Source organism: Stegodyphus dumicola, chromosome 3 (assembly GCF_044657685.1).
Source record: "Stegodyphus dumicola isolate Sdum_Otavi_A_Nest chromosome 3, ASM4465768v1".
Classification (NCBI taxonomy): domain Eukaryota; kingdom Metazoa; phylum Arthropoda; class Arachnida; order Araneae; family Eresidae; genus Stegodyphus; species Stegodyphus dumicola.
The window spans coordinates 31,320,838-31,343,278 of NC_140770.1; the positions used below are offsets into that span (position 1 = coordinate 31,320,838).

The 22,441-nt window shown below is 34.3% G+C and overlaps 1 protein-coding gene across 4 annotated transcripts in view; it reads left to right on the forward strand.

Annotated features, from left to right (window-relative positions):
- The window catches only part of LOC118183500 (uncharacterized), a 62,711-nt gene that overhangs the window by 7,754 nt on the left and 32,516 nt on the right, over positions 1 to 22,441 (forward strand). For 2 of the 4 annotated variants that reach the window (XM_035353062.2, XM_035353063.2), the window contains exon 1: positions 19,233 to 19,816. The exons of 1 other annotated variant lie outside the window; for it this stretch is intronic. In XM_035353062.2, the coding sequence (XP_035208953.1) occupies positions 19,352 to 19,816 (465 nt within the window). In that variant the 5' untranslated portion in view covers positions 19,233 to 19,351. Of the gene's footprint in view, positions 1 to 19,232; positions 19,817 to 22,441 lie in introns of those variants that run through there. One more of the 4 variants, XM_035353064.2, reaches the window with a different exon arrangement.

A 22,441-nucleotide genomic window follows, 5' to 3' on the forward strand; every position in this document is an offset into this window, starting at 1 on the left:
AGACAGAATAGACTCGGTTGAAGACAAAGTTCCGTGGAGCCACAAATTGAAGACATGGTTTTTGCTCTCGCCAAAGAAGTTAATACCTACCGCAGGGAGCCATTCTGCTGGTTTTAAATTTTTACCCGTGCCTGCTTGTCCTTCTCTGAAACTATCCACATGTGATGGGACGAAATGCTGGCAAGTGTATGAGACACAATTTTCTATAGTGATGGAGGCGAACGGTTGGGATTTCCAAGCTAAGGCCTATCATCTCGCCGCTTCTCTTGAGAACAAAAGCAGCGGATATCCTCCAAACTTTTCTCGAAAACCAGAGGCTAGACTTCGAAGCTCTATCCGGCGCGTTAGAGCTCTGCTATGGCGAGAAGTGTTAGAAAGATTACAGGCTTCAACTAAAATCACGTCGACCGAAGGTTATGGAAACACTCCAGGAACTTGACACGGATGGTGAAAGGCTGACGTATCTTGCCTTTTCGGAATGTCCGACAGAAACAAGGGAAATCCTGTCCCTGCAGTACTTCATCGATGGCATCCGTAATCCTGAAATACAGAAAGCTCCTCGAATTGCGGAAGGTAAGGATTTAAAAAGCTACTCTAGTGTACGCCATGAAATTCGAGGCAGTCCAGAAAGCGATTCGAAGAGACAGCCAACCAATTAGACCTATTCAAGTAAGTGTAGTTTAGCCCGGGGATGCCAAAGATTAATTGCCGTGGATCAAAGGACCGCTCGTCTAGACGATTTAACTAGACAAGCCAATGCCCTTGACACGGAAGTGGAGTGACAAGAAACCAACCTTAAAGTGCTGGAACTGCGGTCCCGAAGGCCACATGCGAAGGAACTGCAGAACACCCCAGGGCGAGGAATATAAAACCGCTCCCCAACAAGAATGCAAGAAACAAATTAGTGGCCATCTCGCGGAGTTTGAAGATAATGAAAAGCCCTATTTTAAAGTGCTTCAGATTTCAGCAATGAGTGGTGGGAGCAATAAACTTTTCGTCATGGGACATTTCAATGGAGTTTCTTATGATATGACCATCAATACAGGGGACAATGTTACCATAACTCGAAAATATCTGGCTCAACTACTGGAAGGTAAACTCATCTGAACGTTGCCCTGCATTACGCTTCAGACTGTGTGCGGAAAGAAGATCTACATCGACGGAAAGTCAAATGTTAACATCACATTTGGATAAGCCGCCTTACCATAACACGGCATATGTGGCAGACATTACAGATCATTGCAGACTTGGATTGGGCTTTCTAAGGAAATACAATTTTTCCTTGTACTGAAATTAACGAACTGCACTCTTCCTCTGAGAACATAACCCTTTTCGAAAATAATGATGATAGAGTTAATTTTGCCCACCAAATCATAACTCAAGACGATATCACAGTACCAGCAAGAACAGAATTATTACCTCCTGGATCCGTATCTGGAAATGGAAATTTCCGGGACGGTATAATGGTATATCTACAAAACTGTAATACCCCTCGAGGAGTACTAGTAGCCTCGGCACTCGTGCAGATAACATAACTAAGCGATGAAGAGAGGTGCGCTGCCGAACGCGTCATTCAAGAATTTCAAGGTGCTTTCTCCCGCTCATCTTCTGAAATAGGTCGAACAAGTTTGACGCAGCAAAGACTAAATGGCAGGGATCATCCACTAATCAGGCAACATCCAAAACGTCTATCGATTGTTAAACATGAAGAGGTAGGGAAACCTCTAAAGGACATGCAAGAAAGCGATATTATCGAGCCTTCAGCAAGTCATTAAGCCTCTCCCATAGTCCTGGTCAGAATGAAAGACAGTTAAACCAGATTTTACGTTGACTGTCGCCGGTTGAACGAGATTACGAAGAAAGACAGCTACCCTCTTCCTAGAATTCACGATATTTTGGACATACTTTCTGGAAGCAAGGGGTTTTCAACGCTTGATTTAAAGAGTGGGTATTGGCTGTTAGAGACACAATAAGACCTGATGACCACGAAAAGACGGCATTTACTACCCGACAAGGACTTTGGCAGTACAAGGTATGCTATGAAGTATGTAAATGCGCCGCCAACATTGGAACGCCTCATTTAGACCATATTGAGAGGTCTTTCCTGCGAAACCTGTCTTATATACCTGGATAACATCTTTATCATCGGGAAGAGTTTTAAAGAATATTTAGGAAATCTTAGCTGATTCAGAAACTGAAAGCAGCCAATCTAAAGTCCCGCAAATTTAAAGTATTCATATAGGAAGTGTCGTATGTTGGACAAGATTGACAGCACTAAAGATTGGAAACCGAAAATATTCGACAGCTGAGACGTTTCCTGATGCTTTGCACCTAGGAGATGTGTGAAGGACTTTTTTTCTATCACCAAATCCCATTCATAAGCTGACAGAGAACAAGCAAAAGTTCTTGTGAATAAAAGAATGTGACGATGCATTTAAGGAAGCATTAAGAGCTGCTCCAAGGACGTCAAACCATTTATTCTTGACACTGATGCGAGTAATGAGAATGTCGGTACTCTTTTATCCCAAGAAATAAATGGTCAAGAACGTGTTGTAGCGAACTGGAGCAATTGTCTGTCTAAACCAGAGAGGAAGGGTTGCTTGCTATAGTTAAAGCGTAGAACATTTCCAACATTATCCCTACGGCAGAAAGTTCCTGCTCAGATCATGCATTGTTTACGATAGATTCACGATTAATCTTAATGTGTGAGAGATCTCACCAGCGCAGCAGTCGAACACCCTTTGTATTGAGGAAGGTCAGGACAGTACGGGTAACATGCGGTCACGCATTACCTTGTTGGAAGATAGCCTTAGGCTGCCCTCAAATATAGCGCATGAAACTCTGATAGTCACATTACGGCATATGCAAACAAGAGGTGACCGAAATATGTACGCAATGATCGTATGATGATAAAGAATCCAAGCTGACAACGTTCGTTCTCCTCAGTGCCTCCGCGCACGGATGCATTGCGCAGAACAGGGATTCGTCTGAAAAGTCGATGGGTTGCCAGTTCTAAGTTCAGTATCATCATTCATCGCAGCATCCCTGTAAGCGGGCTTGTCTCTTCTGCAGCGTCAAGGGAAGTTGCAACGATAGTCTCCATATTGACAATCCATGATGCTGCAGACGTAATCGCACTATCTTTGCGGGCACTTGTTGTCCTGCACATGAGCAAAGTTTCTGACTTAAGGCTCATGGCTGTACGATCCCGCGGGGGCGAGAGGTGAACATATATCATGTCTTGAATGGTCTCCCGGGGCGTTTATTGAGATCCTGCATGACATACAGTAAGACCCTCCTGGACGAACTGATTCAGGATTCGTCTGGCAGTCATGCGATCCCGACCAACATGAGCAGCAATGTCGCCGGAATGATAAACCGCAGTACCGACATGCCTCCATCCTGTATAGAACTTGTAATGCTGGGAAAAACACAACTTTTACACAAGCAAACAACATTCAAATGTGATTTTCAGATTAGAAAGCTGCTGTGCAGTCTTCTTATTTATTCACAATCTAGAAAGCGTTAGTTATACATGCTTTGCGCGAATGCGTTGAAATGTTAGTCATTAGAATATCCCAGCATGCAAATCTGAGGTTCGTTGCATCCGCCTTCATTAAGTGGAAGTTTTAATGGCCTGCAGTACATTTAAAATAAAAAATATGTAAAACTAAATTCTAAAACGCTAGCTCCTTTTCTTTTTAATTTGATTATTTTCCTCTTCTGTCCTAAAACTAGTAACATGCTCATAATGAAACTCTCTAAATTGTGGTCTTTCAAAATTAATTATTTTTCATTTTTTGATTCTTCAATAACGCTTAATGATGACACTTCAGCCAACAATAATATTAAAATGGGAATTGAAAATTAAATTAAGCATTGAGAATGAAGTCAGACCAAAACTATTGCTCTTGCTGTAGCTTTCAAAGTATAACGTACGCATTTCTTCTCTGCCTCTCTCTCCTGCTAGCTTGCTTAACATATACGCCGTCTCAGAAAATGGGACGCAAACATCGCGGACGAAAACGTTGCGGAGGAGAAAACACAAGGCGAAAGCGTCGTAGTACAAAATATCGTGGAAGAAAATAAAGCAAAGAGAAAACATCGCAGTTCTAAAACATCGTGGTACGGTGGAAAATAAGCGATTAAAAACGTCGCAGTTTAAACAACAAATCATCGTCGAAAATATTGTGATACAAAGTAATGTACCTACAATAGTACAAAATATCGTGGGAGAAAATAAAGCAAAGAGAAAAAACATCGCAGTTCTAAAACATCGTGGTACGGTCGAAAATAAGCGGTCAAAAAACTTCGCAGTTTAAACAAATCGTCGTCGAAAATATCGTGATACAAAGTAATGTACCTACAAACCATCGCATGATGATAACATCGCACACATGTGTTTTCAAGTTTTAAAAGGTGTAAGTGCATATTCACATATTGATTTGTGAGCGCAAGAAGCAAAAAGGGATATTTTTACTTCTATATTTCATATTTTAAAATGAACTAATAAATTTTTGCTGAAAAATTAAGAAGGAAGCTTAAGCATTAAAAAATTGAATGAAGTAGAAATAATAAATGAGTAGAAAATTAATGAACTTATATTGTTAATTAACAAAGGTCATTGATAAATGAATGACCTGTTAAGATATCTATACTTAGTCATAATCCAATAAATCCAAATCCATTACTGACATATTATAAACTGACTTTCGTCATAACTAAAAACATCAACATCCAAATAATTGATTGAACGCTATACATAAAAATATTAACGACACTTTAAGATATAATTTTCTCTACAAGAAGATCAGATTAACAAACGTGAAAGATAATTACTTTATAATTAAATAAGCAATTTTTAGAGAAGTAACCTCAGACTGTATTTTTCATGAAAAGTTATGAGTAAAACTTTATATAAGAAAGTTAGTTTATTAATGACCTTTGTTAATCAACTATGTCAATTTAACATTCTAAAAGTGCGATTGCTATTGTTTGCTTGCGTAAAGATCGCTATAAAGTTGCATTAATTTTTTACTCATTTTCAATTTTTCAATGCTTAAGCTTACTTTTTCAGCAAAAAATTATTTAAAAATATCCCTCTTTCCTTCTTGCATTCCCCGATCGTTATGCAAAAAGGCATGTGTGCGATGTTTTCGTCATGCGATGATTCTGAGGTACTTTATTTTTTACGACGATATTTTCGACGACGATGTTTTTAAACTGCTTTTATTTTCGATCGCGAAATTTTGTCCCACGATGTTTTAGAATTGAGAGGTTTTCTCTTTGCTTTATTTTCTCCCACGATGTTTTAGAATTGCGATGTTTTCTCTTTGCTTTATTTTCTCCCATGATGTTTTGTACCACGACGCTTTTTCCTTGCGTTGTTTCCTCCGCGATGTTTTCAGCGGACACCGAGAAAATGACTTAATAAATGTGTTTGCTGCCGCATTTTTATACATCAAGCTCTGTAATCCTGAGTCTAAAACCGAAAGTTCCAGTATTACATATAAGTGTGTGTGCGCGTGCAATAATATAAAGCTAGTTAAAGATTTCTTTTATTCTCCCGATCGGATCGGAGATTTCTTTTATGCCTGGAGAAATTTATTATAAGCAGTTACTATTTTCAGAACGGAAAAGGGAAATAATGAAAATAAATTAACAAATTTAGGATGCACACCAAGATTTTTTAGTTTTTTAATCTTGGCCGAGATAGTTATAGATAGGGCTTAATTTCTAAGATTAGAAGTCCCGGAGCCCTATGAAAGACCGTCAGCAAAGAGGAACAAGAGTAAATAAATAAATAAAATGACTATTAAACTCATTAATAATTTTAAAATCAAATAGGTAATTAATATTTAATTAATGTTTATAAATTGCTAGTTAATCAATAATTATTATATAATTAATTAATTATAATTTAATAGATAATTATTAGGTAATTAATTAATTATAATTTAATTGTAATTATTTTATAATTAATTATTATTTATTGAAATAATTAAATAAAATGTAAAGAGATAGATTGAAATTTAATAAGCGATTTTTAATATAATTTTATTGTTAAAATAAAATTTTCGAGATAAAATTTGTACTGAAATTGTTAGTGAGTTGCATAAAAGAAGTGCCGCAGCCTGCTTATTCAGGGCTCCGGTGCGTTCCGGCGAGAATTATGATTTATTACAAAAACTAAGAAGCACCGGAACTGAGATCTGGTGTGTTCCGACCCAATTTAAGGTTCTTTTATCATCACAAGAATTAAGTATACTTAAAGTGTAGCTGATGAAAATTCCAGGGCGAAACAGAATGAGGGTATGTGTGGGTAGAAACAGAAAATGATGGGAATCTTGGTGAGAGAGAACATTTTCTTTGACAACGGCTCACTGCTGATATAGTTAAGCCATCAAGCAGATGTGTGTCAAGGGTAAAATGAGTCCTGAATCTGACTCCTAAGGATGAATGTAAAGTTGCTGGTTACGTTTCCCTCCCCCCCATTAGTTGATACTGTGGGAAAAGCGATGTATAGGACGTGCTTGAGCAGTTTATCTTATTTCATTCTTATTCTGCTCGCTGTTACTTAACGTACATTTAAGAACACAAATTTTCCTTCCTGCGAGGATAACTAACTGTAAGCATCGATAACGCTATGCATTATACTGTTTGGGCGGCTTCATGTTTAAGTGTAGGTTTTAACAAAGCACAAAATGTTTGCATATCTAGAAAAAAGTTAAACTTTATTTTTTATTTTTTGTTTTTTAATTATTTTTTTAATATCGTTACTACACAAAGGCGCTCGATAGACATTTGCAAGACGACGCCGATTAGGCTTGGCGCGCGCCTGAATATAACACTTTTCGTCATTTCACATGTAAGCATAAGAATTCCAGTTACGAAGCAATGTCCGAATATGAATGAAAACAAAATGCTGAAAGTCTTTGTAAAAAATTATCAGGCCGACAGAATTTTTTCAAGAAGGAAAACAGCATCCAAGAAGCAGCTACACGTGCAAGTTACATTGCAGCATACAATATTGCTAAAAATAATAAAGCTCTCAGTGATGGGGAGCTCGTTAAACAATGCATGCTGCAAGTTTGTGATGTTTTCTGGCCAGACAAGAAAATAATTTTGAGACTGTAAGCTTATCTCAAAAAACGGTGACTTCTAGACTCGAAGACATCGATAAAAGTTTGACATCAAAATTAGAGTCAAAGATTGGCCAGTTTAAATTTTGCTTCATAGCTATGGATGAAAGCACTGATATAAAAGATATTTCTCAATTAGTATTATTTATAAGAAGTGTTGATTAGAACATTGAAATTACCGAGGAACTGGCGTGCATGTGTTTTGCAAAGGGAACTGCAACAGGGTGTGATATATTTTGTGAATTTCTTGAAGGACTTTTAATACTGAAAGTGCCTATAACAAATATATGTAATATTAAAGCCAATGGAGCACCAAATATGACAGGAAAAAGATCTGAATATCTAGGACTCTTTAATCAAAATTATCCCGGCAACAATGTTGTTTTTCTACATTGTGTTATACAAAAATATCTTCTGTGTAAATCATCAACTGAATATGAAACCCGCGGTTGATGCAGTCGTGAAGCTTGTAAATATTACTCGATCTCGTGGGCTTACTCACAGGCAATTTCGAGATTATCTTCAGTCCGTGCAATCTGAATACTCTGGTGTTTTCGGTCTTCAGTCCGTGCAATCTGAATACTCTGATGTACTGTATTATACGAAAGTAAGGTGGCTTAGTGCAGGACGTGTTTTCGAGCGAGTTTGGCAGCTGAAAGACGACATAGCGTCGTACTTCCATCAGAAACAGAGTTCTTCGGAGTGGGAAATGTTAGAAGAATACAAAATGGCTTTCGGACTTCGCATTTTTCACAGATCTTCTTTGTCATATGAGCAAATTGAATGTCAAGATGCAAGGGAAAAATCAATTTATCGACGATATCTGAGCCCATGTCAAAGGTTTTAAACTAAAACGTAATCTGTTTTCTGGGCACCTATAGCTAAGAACGACTTGTCTCATTTCCCGAAGTTAAATTCAATACCCTCAGTAAACGAAGAGAAGCTTCAGAGTTATGAAGATGGCTTGAAAAAAACTGAATTTTGAGTTCGAAAGCAGATTTCAATATTTCAGTGCCGTTAAAACAGAATTGACCTTTCGACGTAAATTATGAAGCAGTGAGGTCAGATTTGCACCTTGAATTAATTGAGTTGCAATCGAACAATCATCTCAAGCAGTTGTTTCTAAGTATTACAAAATTAGGTTTTACAAATCATTACCGAAAATGAGTTTTCTAAATTTAATATCTCACGCTCAGAAAATCAGCACTATGTTTGCTTCATCTTATATATGTGCACAAGTGTTTTCAACTATGAACCTTAGAATTATTTCTTTAGTAGAGAGACAGATGAGCATTTAATCTCGTTCCTTAAAATCAGTACCACTTCGAACCTCAATATAAGGAACTTTTAAAAATGAAATTGAGATTTCATTCATCTCATTAACATATTTAAATTGTAATACTTGCATATTGTTGTTAAAATTTCAGAAAAATTTATCTTGTCCCGCCAAACTTTTTTTTTTCGATTTTTGGCCCCGCGACCGAAAACGTTTGCCCATCCCTGACCTAGTAGCAGAACGAGAGGCCACTCTCTCTCGAGTCCTTTGTTTAAAAGTAAACAAGGTAAGTTTTAAACGTTAGAGTGGGAGTAAGTTGTAAGATTTGAACGTAAGAGTGACATATTGTCCTACTGATTATGAATCAAAAGTGTTTACAGGCAAGCATCAATACTAAGTTCATTAATAATCTTCGTAAACGTCTTATAATTTACACGAGTGGTTCTAGACTAGATACTGGAACAGGATGCGGATTATGTATTTTACAGGATAATGAGACTCTCCTCACATGGAGAAGAAGACCCAATTCAAATAATTTAATTTTCCAGGGATAGTTAATCGCAATTAAAAAAGCAGTCTTAATTTCGAATCGATTTTCAAATAGAGTTATAATTACTGACTCATAATCAAGTCTTCAAGCCCATTGCTGGAACACAATCAAGGAACCTTTTAGTATTTGAAATTCAAAAACTCCTGCTCAGATTTCCATTAGAATTAAGACCGACTTTTTGTTGGGTCAGCACACAGGAATAGTAGGAAATGAGCAAGCAGACAAATTAGCCAAAAATGCGGCTATGGGCATAACATCTACCAGAATATGCATTACCATTTCCAGGATTTTTCCTTAAGAAAGTGACATTCGTTAGTATGTTACAAGAATGGCAGTTTCGTTGGAATAACGGTACAACGGGTCGCAGATCATACAAGTTCATCCCCAAAGTATCTACTGATTTATCTACGTTCTCTAATACAACCACGAATTATACAACTGGTCATGGACCTTTTATGACTTATTTGAATAAATTTGGCCTATCAGAGAACGACTTATGCAGCTGCGGTCATCAGGGATCTGATCACTATGCGTTTAATTGCGTACATACCAAAACTTTTCATCTACGACAACCTTCAGAACAATGCTGGGCAAATTGGCTTAGCCAGTTATTGAAATCAAAAGAAGTATTAAATAAACTTAGTAACTGTATAAAAATTTGTTACAACTTAAATATTAAATAAACTTAGTAACTGTATAAAAATTTGTTACAACTAAAATATTAAATAAACTTAGTAACTGTATAAAAATTTGTTACAACTTAAATACATTTTCTTCCCCTGAATCAAATTTCAATTAGTAAGTTTTGTTGATTTTTCTCTATCTTGTTTTGTTTATAATATAATATTATTTTTACCAGTATACTTTTTATATACTATCTCGTATATATTTAAATTTCACTGACGATTTTTTGTAGATCATTAATATAAGTTTGTATGAAAAACTCATAGTGTAGTCCTTTAATGATATCAAAACGTGAGCTTTTTTAATTAGAAGCGAAGTTAACTCTTAGTGTAGTCCTTTAATGATATCAAAACGTGAACTTCTTTAATTAGAGTTAACTCTTCTTCTTACTCAGTTTTTTTTTCTTCTTACTCAGTTTAATTTAACTCTTCTTCTTACTCAGTTTTTTCTCCTTCTCCCAAAATTAAATGCGCATCCCATTTTTCCCCTTTCTTTTACTACTATCCAATATATTTACACAGAGTTACTAGAAATTTACTTTGAGTATATTTTTTTTAGTTATTATTATTTTTTTTAAATTTATATCATAAACACCTCAAGTATTGATTTAATTGTTATAATGCTTTTCAAATTGTTATTGAATTCCTGCGTCAAGTGTATTTTAAAATTATTATCATATCTGTCATTTTACATACAGTATAACTGTTTCATGGAATCATTTCATGTAACGCTTTATTTGCTGTAATGTTTGTAAGGTATGTGTAGAGTAAGTGGGGCAGTGTTTTAAAACAACTAATGTAATCACCTAACGCAATGTATTATCGTATTTTAGTTCACTCATATATCACCTATTTATATCATTCTTAAATTATTTATGTGTTATAAAATGCTTTGGATTTTGGATTATTTAATTATGGCAAAGCACACGAGGGCTATCTGCCTAAAGGGAGGGATGCCTTCGTGGAGAACTTTCTAAGGGAAACTAGTTCGTATACACGTTACACATGGGGAAAACCACGAAAACGCCCATGCAGCCAGCCCGTTCGCGGGATTCGAACCTCGGACCGAACTACCAGTGTTCAGCGTCTTTACCGCTCGGCCGCTGGTGGGCTATAAAATGCTTTGCGTTACTACAGTTATTGTGTCAAATAACACAAATTTAATGTGTCGCTTGTAGTACTGCATTTAGGCAACATTTTAAAGAACAATATTTCACATTTAGTCGTATTTAACTTATAGTATTATTCGTACTTTATCATAGCTCTATCTCATAATATTAAGGCATTATACTATGGAATACCATTAAATTATGTATTCATGTATCTTATTACTAAATGCACTATGTTATGTCTACATATAATAAAATAAAGTGTGTGTGTGTGTGTGTCTCTCTCTTTCGTTCGCTCTGCGCGTAAGCTAATAGACCCACGGCCACGAAATTTGGTACATAGGTACATCTAGACAAGAGCCAGTGCACCTCGAAGCGATTTTTTCGAAATTCGAATTAGAATTTTTTTATTTTATGTTTTGTGACGAAATCACGTCATTTTCAGACATAATGGGCTATAGGAAAGCGAGATTTTACTCTACACGCTCCATTTTCACATCGTCATGAAACGTAGGCACTTAGCTATTTTACGAACTTAAAATAAATTTCGTCTTTCGATAAATCGATTAAATAAGAATTTATTTAACAAAGGGAGCTTAACACCTTTTCAACGGGATATTTTCGAAAAACGTTTATTTTTAAAAATGTACAGTTTATTTTTCTTTGATTTTTGGACACGTTAAACTTTTATCCTTGCGACTGCTTTTACAAAAAGAATTTTGGAAAAATGATAATATTTTGTATTTTTAAAAGATATTTTAAATGAAGCTTCCGAGTACACTTCTCACATCTTTAAAAATGTGATTTTGCCGTCTTAATGTTGTTGATAGATTTTTGATGAAATCCCATCATTTTGAATAGTTTCATTCTTTTAGAAATATGGGTTTGGCAACGTTTCATCGTATTTCTTATGTAACTGTTTTTATGAGATTGGCATATATATATATATATATATATATATATATATTTTGTTAAAGATTTTTTGTAGAATAAAATTCTGATTCTGCGCAGAATTTTATTGAGTTGCTTTAATGTGATTTTTTGCTTATTTCACTGTTTGTAAGATATTGAAAAATTTTGCATGATTTTTTTTCTTCAACGGAAAGTTGGTTAATTTTTTTTATTAGGATAATTAATATTTGTATTAAGAGGCTTATTTCATTGTAATTTTTGTGTCTCGAAAATATAAGATAAAATATCATTAATTATACTTTGCTTTTCAGAATTTTTTGTTTTTTTGTATTCTTTTATGTTATTTATTGCTCATTTCACTGTTTTTAAGATATTGAAAAGTTTTGAGTGATTTTTTTTAGGAAACAAAGCTCTTAGCCTCCTTTATACCATTTTGTTCTTAAGATTTTGCAAAGGGAAGTTGGTTAATTTATTTATTAGGATAATTAATATTTGTATTAAGGGATATTGCTTATTTCATTGTAATTTTGTTATACGTAATAACTTTTTTAATGAAGTTGTTCTGCAGAATAAAATTCTGGCGCAGTTTTTTAATTTAACGTTTGGTGTTCCCTTCAGCCATTTTTCCGGTACATTTAAAAGCCAGACGAAGGCTGGCAGCGAAGCTGCTAGTTGTACTATAATATTATACATGGACGTTTTGCTTATTGTCATATGTAGCAACTTATGCAAGATGTCCTGTAATCATTTTTGTACTTTTCCGTGACATTCCTGATTAAGAGCAATTAATGGCACTTGGTCTTTCAGCCATTGGCTTGTTGTGGCGGCTGCTTGTTGATTTTTCCACTGATCAGGCATAATTTCGTTCGTTTTATCTCAGGTCGGAAGCCTAGTCAGTGGCGCATAACCATAACCACATTAATTTTATTTCTTTTTGGGTGTGACAAGCACCCCACAATTCTCTACACAACTTATCGCATTTCGAGGTAGACGATACAGCGAAGCGAGAAAAAGCGCACTAGCAGGGCAGGAAACAGTAGAAAAAGTAAGTGCGCAATTTAGCAACTAGTTTCATTCTTTGTTTAAATTTTGGAGTGCGATTGCAATTGCACAAGAACTTACTGCATTGTAGATGACATTATGCGGATTAGATTTCAAGTGATGCACTCCAGATTCCACGACGGGGACGTAACCAAACTAAAATCAGGAATTAAAAAGATTATTGCTAAAATAAAGTTAATAATTTTGTGTTATATATTTTATATTTTACACACATGAAGTGAAATAGATAGGTGGGTATGTAAACGACTACGTGTGTCTGGCATTTGATAAATATACTTGCTACCACCAAGCTCCGGAATCATGCATCTATCTCATCGCATCAAAAATTATAATATATATTATATAGTTTTACATTTTCAATTTAAATTACGGCGCGTAGAGAAAAGAGCGATATAATTGAGGCTTACCAAACTTTTTTAGATCATTAAGTTGGAATATTCTAATAGTGAAATTACGTTTATAGTCTCAATTATTGTCGTTGGACGAAAGCGCATGGGTATTAACTTGATTCGAGTTTTGAGCTACATTTCCCTTGAAAAACCCGGGTCAAACCTTGAGTTGAGCTATTTATCATTTGTTGTAATTTTTTGTACATGTTTACTGTATTTTTGAAATATATTTAATTTTTACAAGAGCCCTTTTTAAAATTATTTATCCGTTAAAATTTATTAATTTTTTCTCCCCCTTTTTGGTTTTGATTTTGAAGTCATCTCAATTTGTAATTTTAACATTTAGCTTTCACGAGATAACTTTTACTACTTTATTGTTGTTTCTAGTTATTGTAGATTTTACAATTTTGCTAAGGAACTATAGAGTCAAATGTATTTTTTAGTATAAGCTTTTAAACATTCCTCTTACTTCTAAAATATATATATATATATATATATATATATATATATACGCGAACAGGCAACCTCTAATTAACTTTCCACAGTTTCAGGGTCTTTTCCCTGGACCAATACTTTCGAGAACATTCTGGCATGTTATATAACCGCTACTACAAATGCAGATTCCGCGCCATTTTTTAGTCAGACTGCTTCCTACTATCTCTGCTACGAGACTCTGCGCTGCTCTGTCCATTACACTTCCCTTTATTAGAATAGTTATGACGTCAAAATCCTGAATTTAACCATATTTTAATTTAAACCGTTATCGGATATCTAGTTTAGAGAATTTCGTCTAAAAGAATAATGATAAGCCATTTGTATTGAATAAAGATATGAAACTTTAAAGTTAAATTCTTCTGTGTAGTCATTGGATGCCTTACTTACACTTAGCCACGACAATGTCCGGATTCTGATGCCAAGCTTCGTCATTCCTGTGGCTGACTGCCAATATTACACACACACGCAGACACGCACATATATATATATACAAATTAAAGTAAAAAGAACAAACGATAAAAGACCTATGTGATGAAAAACTTTGCGCATTGTGCTGCAAAATTTAGAAAAAGGTTAAAAGAAAATCCTAGTTCGTACGCTAAAAAGCCGTTTAAATACTGTGGTTCCGTGAAAACATTAACATAAGCAAAATAAGTTGCAATGAAATGTGTTACAAGAGAAAAAAATACAACATTTGAATATTTACAAGTAAAAATCAATACCAATAGTAAGCAATATGCTAATCAAATTAAGGTATATTTAAAACATTAGTAAAAGTACTAAACTAATGATTTGAGCAAAAATATAAAAACTAAGAAGCGGTAAATGGTAGATTAGTCTAATTCGAATCTCATTATGGCTCATCAGGGGAAATTTTTTTTTGATGAAGTTTGAATCAAGCTAACTCCATATCGCGTTTCGCCGAAAGAGGCAATTGAAACTGTATGCGAAACATTTTTTAATTAATTGAATAAACTTTGCCAATATCTTTAGTCTCAATTATCTGTTCCGATTTCCCGACGCGTCCGCTTGAAGAAACACATTGAGATGTAATAAAGACAATAGATAATGGAATGGTAATGCCAATGTACAAAATAAAATAAATAGCGATTTGCAATTAGTCAAAATATACAAGATTTTATGGGAGGACCTACTAGCTTATAGAGTTAATACTTTGTAAAAGTACCAAAAATTAAATTTTAAATTTTAAATAATAATAAAACAGAGGAATTGAGTAAGGGTCTTGCCAAAACCAAAAATTTTTGTAAGAGAAAAGTATTTTTTAAAAACCAGACCTGGAGAGGCGGCGTCTTCATCGTCGTAAGATCAAACTCAAAAAGGGGCTGTCAGCCCCGCGTAAGCATGCTGCTAACCAACAAGGCAGGATGATGTAAAAAGGGGAAAAACGTCACTAGGAAAGAGCCAATGAAAAGTGACTGACCGTTGCCAAAAACCTGACTCAGTGCAAGGGGAGGGGTCAGTGTGTCGAAATATGCTAAAATGGTTCAAGATGGTTTCTAGCTTTAAGAGTTTTGAAAAAGTTTGGGCTGGGTGAAAGAAAAAATAGCTAATTCAACAAAATGTTATAAAATGGCCACAAAAGTAGGAAGAAATAATGAAAAATAGCTCATTGTTAATTAAAGTCGAAATTCTTCAAGCTAGAGGGCGATCAAGCTACCAGAAACGAAATGGCCCGTAAGTTAATGACAGGAAAGAATTGGCCAGCAAATGCTTAAAATCTATTTAAGAATGGAATTAAAAGTATTGTGCCAAATTTTAAGAGGAAAAATTGATGCTGTGACAGGAACTATTTGTACATTTATACATTAGATCTTCTGAATCAGCCATCCACTTTACACCGTCCCATAGGACTTTAAGCATAAAATTTCATTATCTAAATCAAAACATCTAAAAAATAAGGTTAATGCCAGCTTTTTTTAACAACTTTTTTAGGAATTAGGTTATTTTTCAAAACTGTTACAAAGTATAGTACTTCTTCTTGAAGGTGTTTTGTTGTATTGCAGATTCTTTAAATTCTAAACTGCTGTGAGTAAATTGTATTGAGGACGACACTTTTTGAAATATTGGAATTCCATATGGTTAATTTAAGTATTGGAAAGTTGAATTCTCTTTGTTTATCATGGATTTTCAAAAAATTGTAATCTATAATATGCAAATCAAGGTAGACAATATCATGTTGCACTTTATTTGTAGTATTAAGTTTTAGGCATGAAGGATAGATATTAGCTTTTTCTATCTTGTTGAAGTTGTTGAAGGCTATTACATCATCAATATAACGAAAGATGTGTGGTAATATTTATGATCTTCATTATTGAGCGAACGTATAAAAGTCAATTCTTGTGTAAAAAGGGATAATTCACAGAATACACTTGAAAAATTGCCTCCCATAGGTATTCCCTGTATTTGTTTAAACTTGTTATTGAACTGAATATAATTATTGAAAAGTACGCTTGAAAGAAAAAGTTGCCATTTTTCAGCATTTAATATTGTAGAAATTTGGGGAAACAATTTAGGAAGAGCAAGTAAACTTCTATAAATTTCTTCAAGTGGCAAAGTAGTATAGAAGTTCTCAAAGTCGTATTATTGGATATGTACTATATATATATATATATATAATGTGTAATAATGTGTGTAATAATAAAATTCCATAGTCAAGAATACACTTAAAATTCTAACTGTATGTTCTTTTCATTTTTAATGGCGACGTTCTCTTATTTCAAAGTACATGGAATTAAATCCACAGCCCCGTAGTCAAGTTGTTTTTCCCGACTTTTTCTAAACGTACAGTTTTAGAATGTTCTGGAAATATTTAAAAGCGAACTGGATTGGCTGACGTCATTTCTTGGAAGCTCCGCCTTTCCAGAGGCTATAAAAAGACTCGCAAAGGAATATCAGGAATATTCTTAAATTCGCAAAGGAATATTCTTAAATGTCACGATGCAGTAAACTAAATTCAAAAAGTTATTAGTTATTCTTCTTATTTACTCCGGATATCTAATTTTGTAACTGCTATTTCTCCTGAATAATAATAAATGGAACCTGTTTTTTTTTTAAACTTATCGTCTGATAATTTAAGCTACGACTAAAGCTGGTACATCACATATATATATATATAAAGAACTAGCTTCTTTTGTGTTAAAATCAGAAGAAAATGGGAAAGATTTCATTTTGGAGATTTGGGGAAAATGAGCAGTTCCATGCTTTTCCCTGAGAAGCGCTCAAATTTATTTATTGCAGTTCGTTCTATAAAATACTTCGATGAGTAGAAAAAAGATTAGATAACACCATTGGAAAAGATATAGCACCTCGTAGAAAATGTTAACGTTTTCCGAATGTGAATTTTCTGAATTGACAAACTAGAAACTTGTCATTTCATTTGTAGAGACATAAGGTAATTTAGCAAGCAGGAAAGATGAAAAATATGCAGTGCCTTCTCCGGGAATCGAACCACGGACCTCTGGAATATGCGCCCAGCGTGCAGACCACCACACCACGATGGCATACCAAGAAAGTGAGAGAAATACCTTATATACTTCCCCTTTTAAAGGCCAACTGGGTTTTTTTAGGGGACCCAATCGCCAGATCCTGGGTGAGGAGAATCATCATCCAACACCCTTTTTTTTTTAAGTTCGGGCGCCACTGTAGAGATATTAGATATTTTTAGAAGCAGGCAAGATGAAAAATTAACAACGACTTCGCTGGGAATCGAACCGCAAACCTCTGGAATACGCGCCCAGCGTGCAGAGCCCCACACCACGAAGGCACGCCGAGAAGGTGGGAGAAATACCGTATACATTTACGGGTAAGACATTTTCAGTGCCTCTTATGCATGCCATCTAGCATTCCGTATCTTGTACTACTTCTAGGGATTAATTCTTGAAGCATGAGAGTGCAATCTGAAATTTTCAGATTTTTCCTTTTTACTCTATATTAAGTAAAAATCAAAAAAAAATGTTACAAAATTCTTTTAAAAAGGGAATAGCTAGAAAAAATAAAATAACGGAATGACATATAGAAACAATGCGACATATGGAACTAAAAAATAATAAAATAAATTGAACAAATTCAAGTTGTTTCAAGTTTTTATTTAAAAAATTGTAATGTTACGCACACAAATATGTAGTTATTAAATTTCATTTGCATGAATATAAGCATAAAAAATCTGATGTGGGCATCACGTAATTGCCTTGTACGGAATATTAAACTATATACTTTTTTCCCTGCGGGTCATTTAAACTTAATAACCTCTCACTCAAAGCAAGTGGAAAATGACATCAAATATTTCGAATTCTGAAATTAAATATCCTGGTCGGTTTTTATCGTTTTGGGAGTCAAACTTCTTAGAATTTTATATTTTCATAATGAAAATAAAACTTTCGCAAATATAAATATGGGGACCGGAAGATCGCATTAAAAGGTAAATTTTGGCGTTCGTCGGAATTTTTTTTTTTTTTTTTTTTTTTTTTTTTTTTTTTTTTAAATTTCACATTTTGAGAACATGAACAGTTTTGTCATTTAAAACACTTCTGTAATTAGAAATATATGACTACAACCCCAACGACTGCGAAAATAAAAGCCGGGTAAAGGGGGGCAAATATATGTTTGGTACTACCGATTGCAATAAAAAAGAAAGGTGCGAAACTAGGTGTTATAGCAGTCCTTTATACAAAATTTTAATGATCTACGGCTAATCGCTTTTGAGTTATTGACGTACACGTCACGAAACAGTCCCTCTTGAGTCCATTTTGGAAAAAACAGTTCTTTATTCTGTCCTTGCGTACAGACGCAATGAAAGAAAAAATCGTCCAAATGGATTCGGGAACGGTCAAAATGGATGTTTCTGTTGAAATATGGTACCCGGAATGTTTCATATTTACAATACTTTCTTTGCATCATACAAGGAAGTAAAAAATCACTTGTTTGGTCTTTCAAGAGTTCCCCCGCCCCTTTAAATATTATTTAGACATTAGAAAATATATTTTCAATTTCTTGCAGGCTGTTTACTTCTGAATAAATCTAACAATCTGGATGTTCATTTTTATTTTATTAATTATTATTATTTATATTTATTAATTTCTTACGCCTTTCCTCCAGTTGTGGAAGAAAATGCATGAAATGAAAATCTGTAGGGGATTGCATAATATCAGAAAATTTATTATTCTGGTTTCTGTTGTAACTCAAGTACTAATAAAAAGTTTGTGGAAATCCAATCTAAACTCTTCAAACTAAAAATAAAGTATTTTATTGTAGGGGGGGGGGAATTATAAAAAGGAATTCTCCTACGCCCCTTTTTTAAGGATACTAAATTTTATTGTTAATGATACTATATATTCTAATTTCTTAGTTGATAAGTGCAGGCAAAATTTTTGGAGGAATAAATTTAATAATTTAGATGCTTGACTAACATTTTAATGTTAATAGAGAGTTTTTTTTTTTTTTTTTTTTTTTTTTTTTTTTTTTTTTAATATCATGAACATAAAAAGTAGGTAAGTTAATGGGCCCTCAGCACCGCTCTGAAGCGTAGAATAAGGATTTGAAATATTTTATCGCCATAGTGTATGATTAACCAATCACATTGCAAAATAGGATTGACGTCATAGATTGCATATGGCTGCCGTGCAGTTTGTATATTGTGGTGTGATGGTGTTACCAATTTTCTTTCTCAATTACTTGTGTTTTACCTGAACGCTTTAAGTTTATGATTGCTTTACTATGAAATCAGGAGCGGTAGAACCAGATCGTCTAAAAATAGAAGGTCGACAGTCCATACATCGGCGGAAAATGTCAAAAAATTCACCCATCGTAAATGGCGCCGACGAAAGTCATAGCTACGCCGCTGAAGATGAGACTCTGAGGCAGGTAAATTTGGCCGCGGCGTATCATGATCATATATCTTGCACGAAATCAGCCGATCTGTGTAAGATCGATGGTGGAAAAGAAGGAAGAATTAATCTGCCATGTGAAACAGATCATATTTACGCAAACTGTAGCGAAATGAAAAATAAGTCGCATAATACAAACGCTGCGAATAGCCCGTCCAATTCTAAAGATTTGTCAGTGGAAAATAAAAGGCTTCGTGATATGGTGCTTGTTCAGCTAGAATTAATAAAACAACTTCAAGAAGATTCAGTGAAAAAGGATAGGCAAATTATGAGCCTCAAACAGGAAAATGAAACGGTAAGTGGAAATTAGTTTAGTGTCCGGCCACTGAATTTAGTGTAACCTCACGTTTAGTTGCGTAGCTGCTTGCACTCTACCCTTCGTGTAATGTCCAGTCAATATGGGACGAAACAGTATCACCAGTCATAACTAAAACAGCTTTTAACTTTTGAAAGTGGGTTCATTCAGTAAGTAAATGCGTTGTTGTATTAGTTAAACTGGCGACTAATTAAACTTTAGTTTTTGAGTATCGCAGTGTGGAAAGAGAAAGGTGGTGAAGAACACTTGAGTGAGATTTATTATTATGTTTTGCCATATAATTTAGGTATTCTAGTGGAATATTTTTGGGAGGAGGAGGAAGGGGCTTTTGTCAAAAAGTATACAAAAGTAAACTTGGAACGTTTCAAAATTCGTAGAATCTTGGCATTCTCCTAAGAAAGGCATTAATCGCCAAAGGTGGCGATTTCGTAGAGTTTATGGGGGAGCCGTCACAAGATTTGGCCAATCTCTTGCAACTCCCTTTCTCGATAGACCATAGGCAAAATAATCATTCATTTTATTTATTTTAAATACTTTTCCATTTTGGAAGAACTAGAAATCTCCAGTAAGGCGATTTAGGGTAGTTTATGGAGCAACTCTTTTTATATATTCGAGCGATTATTTATTTTTGAGAACCTTACTCTTTCCACACTTCCAAGAAATGGAGTTAAACCTTCATCGTAGTTTTTCATATTCTGATTTTTTGTTGTAAATGGAAGAAAAAAATTAGTCATCTTATTTGATCAATAAAAATATCCTATATCCCTAAAGACGGCATTGTGGATACTGAATAAAAAAATTCTTCCTCTGCGTGAAGAAATCAAGTTCATTAATAGTTTTACTTAACAACTATAAAACATTGTGTCCAGTTTTCAAAGTAGCTGAGACATTGTTACGAGATCTGTATGAAATGAATAGATAATGTGATTGCCATCTGCAGTTTTAGAAGGATGTGGTAACTAGTAAATATTACATAAACTTTTTTTTTTTTTTTTGTGCAGGAGGCTTTCAAATGAGCAATTAAATTTGTGTTTGAAGTTTTTCAAATCGAGTGTGGGTATTGGTTATTAATATTATAATGTGCTTTTTATAGTCTTGTTTATGGAAGAGTTGGCTAATGGTGAAAAAGTTGGTAATTTGATCTAGGCTGCATAGAAATGTGTTTGTTTTTTTTTTGTATGACATGATCAAGTGAAGTTTACCTTGGAAATCCCATCAGAGGCATTCCTCTTTTTAGGTAGATAGCCCTCAAGTGTTGGGCCGTCTAAATGATCTGATTCAATCCCAAGGTACAAGAAGTACCTTTCTGTTGAAAAATCAAGTTACATATTTTGACATTATGTGTTGATATAATCCATGATGAATGTACAGCATCCAGCTTGTGTATACTGCTGTTCTAATTAAAGTATTGTAAATGCCAGTATTCTCTCAGTTTAAAACTATGACTGTTGTAATTTTCACGAAATATAAATAACTGCTTTTAGAAATTGTCATTGTTAATGATCTAGAAATTTTTATGCATAACTTGTTTCTTCGTGAAGCAGGATACATTTAAAATTATTTTAAGAATTTTATTCTGCACAAGGTAGGCAAGCCCGTTACACTGAATTAAAAATTGTGGAGACTTTTGATTATCCACACACCCATGTCGTCAAAAGGTATTTGTTCGGCAACTCGTGATGTTGCCAGAAAATATTTATGCACTGGTTTTCCACTTCTGCTGACACTTTTGCCAGTATGACTGAAGATTATGTTCCTCCTATAATAATTTTAACATGATTAACCACATATCGGAGTTTGGAATTTTCATCATTGTTGGTGAAATCTTGGACTTGGCTTTCTGCATGCATGAAGTATAATGTGACTGAAAGGCATGATGAGACTTTTTTTTTTTTTTTTTCTTTTCCTTTCTTATTTTAAGATTTTGATGGAGAGGTTATGCATGTTGTTCAATTTGAGCAAGTCTGCATGAAAATGATCACTGTGTGCAGGAGGAGAACAACTGTGCAAAAGATCGAGAAGTGTGTAATTTGTATAGAAAAAATAACATGGTGGCACTAATTGTATCTTTGAAATAGATGTAAAGTTACCCAAAAAAAGCATTATTTCCTACAGTTGGCAAGGAATTTGCAATTTTTTGGTGAGAGGTGCAGATAATTAGAAAGAAACAGCTTAATGTCATTTTGTATTATTTACCTCATGCAAGCCCAGAAATATTTATGGAACTTCTGTGATAGTGACATGGTATTTTACTTCTTTTCTTTTCATTATCCATCCATAACAGAATATGATAGATGAGCTTTTAAAACTCTAAAACAAATTAATGAGCTTTTAAAACTCTAAAACAAATTAACATTGTTTGTTAATTAATTAACAACATTAATTATGTCTTTAAACTGCTATTTGAATATTATCACGCTTCTTAAAATTCCCGAAATCCATTATCAGCTGTGCTGTTATTGTGGGCATCTTGAAGGCCAAGACAGTAGAGTTGGAGATTTTGCTTATTCATATCTGATTGAATTATTTGGAAAACTTTGTCTATACATCTTTGGATGTTCAAAACATACAGATATAATGCACGAGTACTTCGTCCTGTTGTAA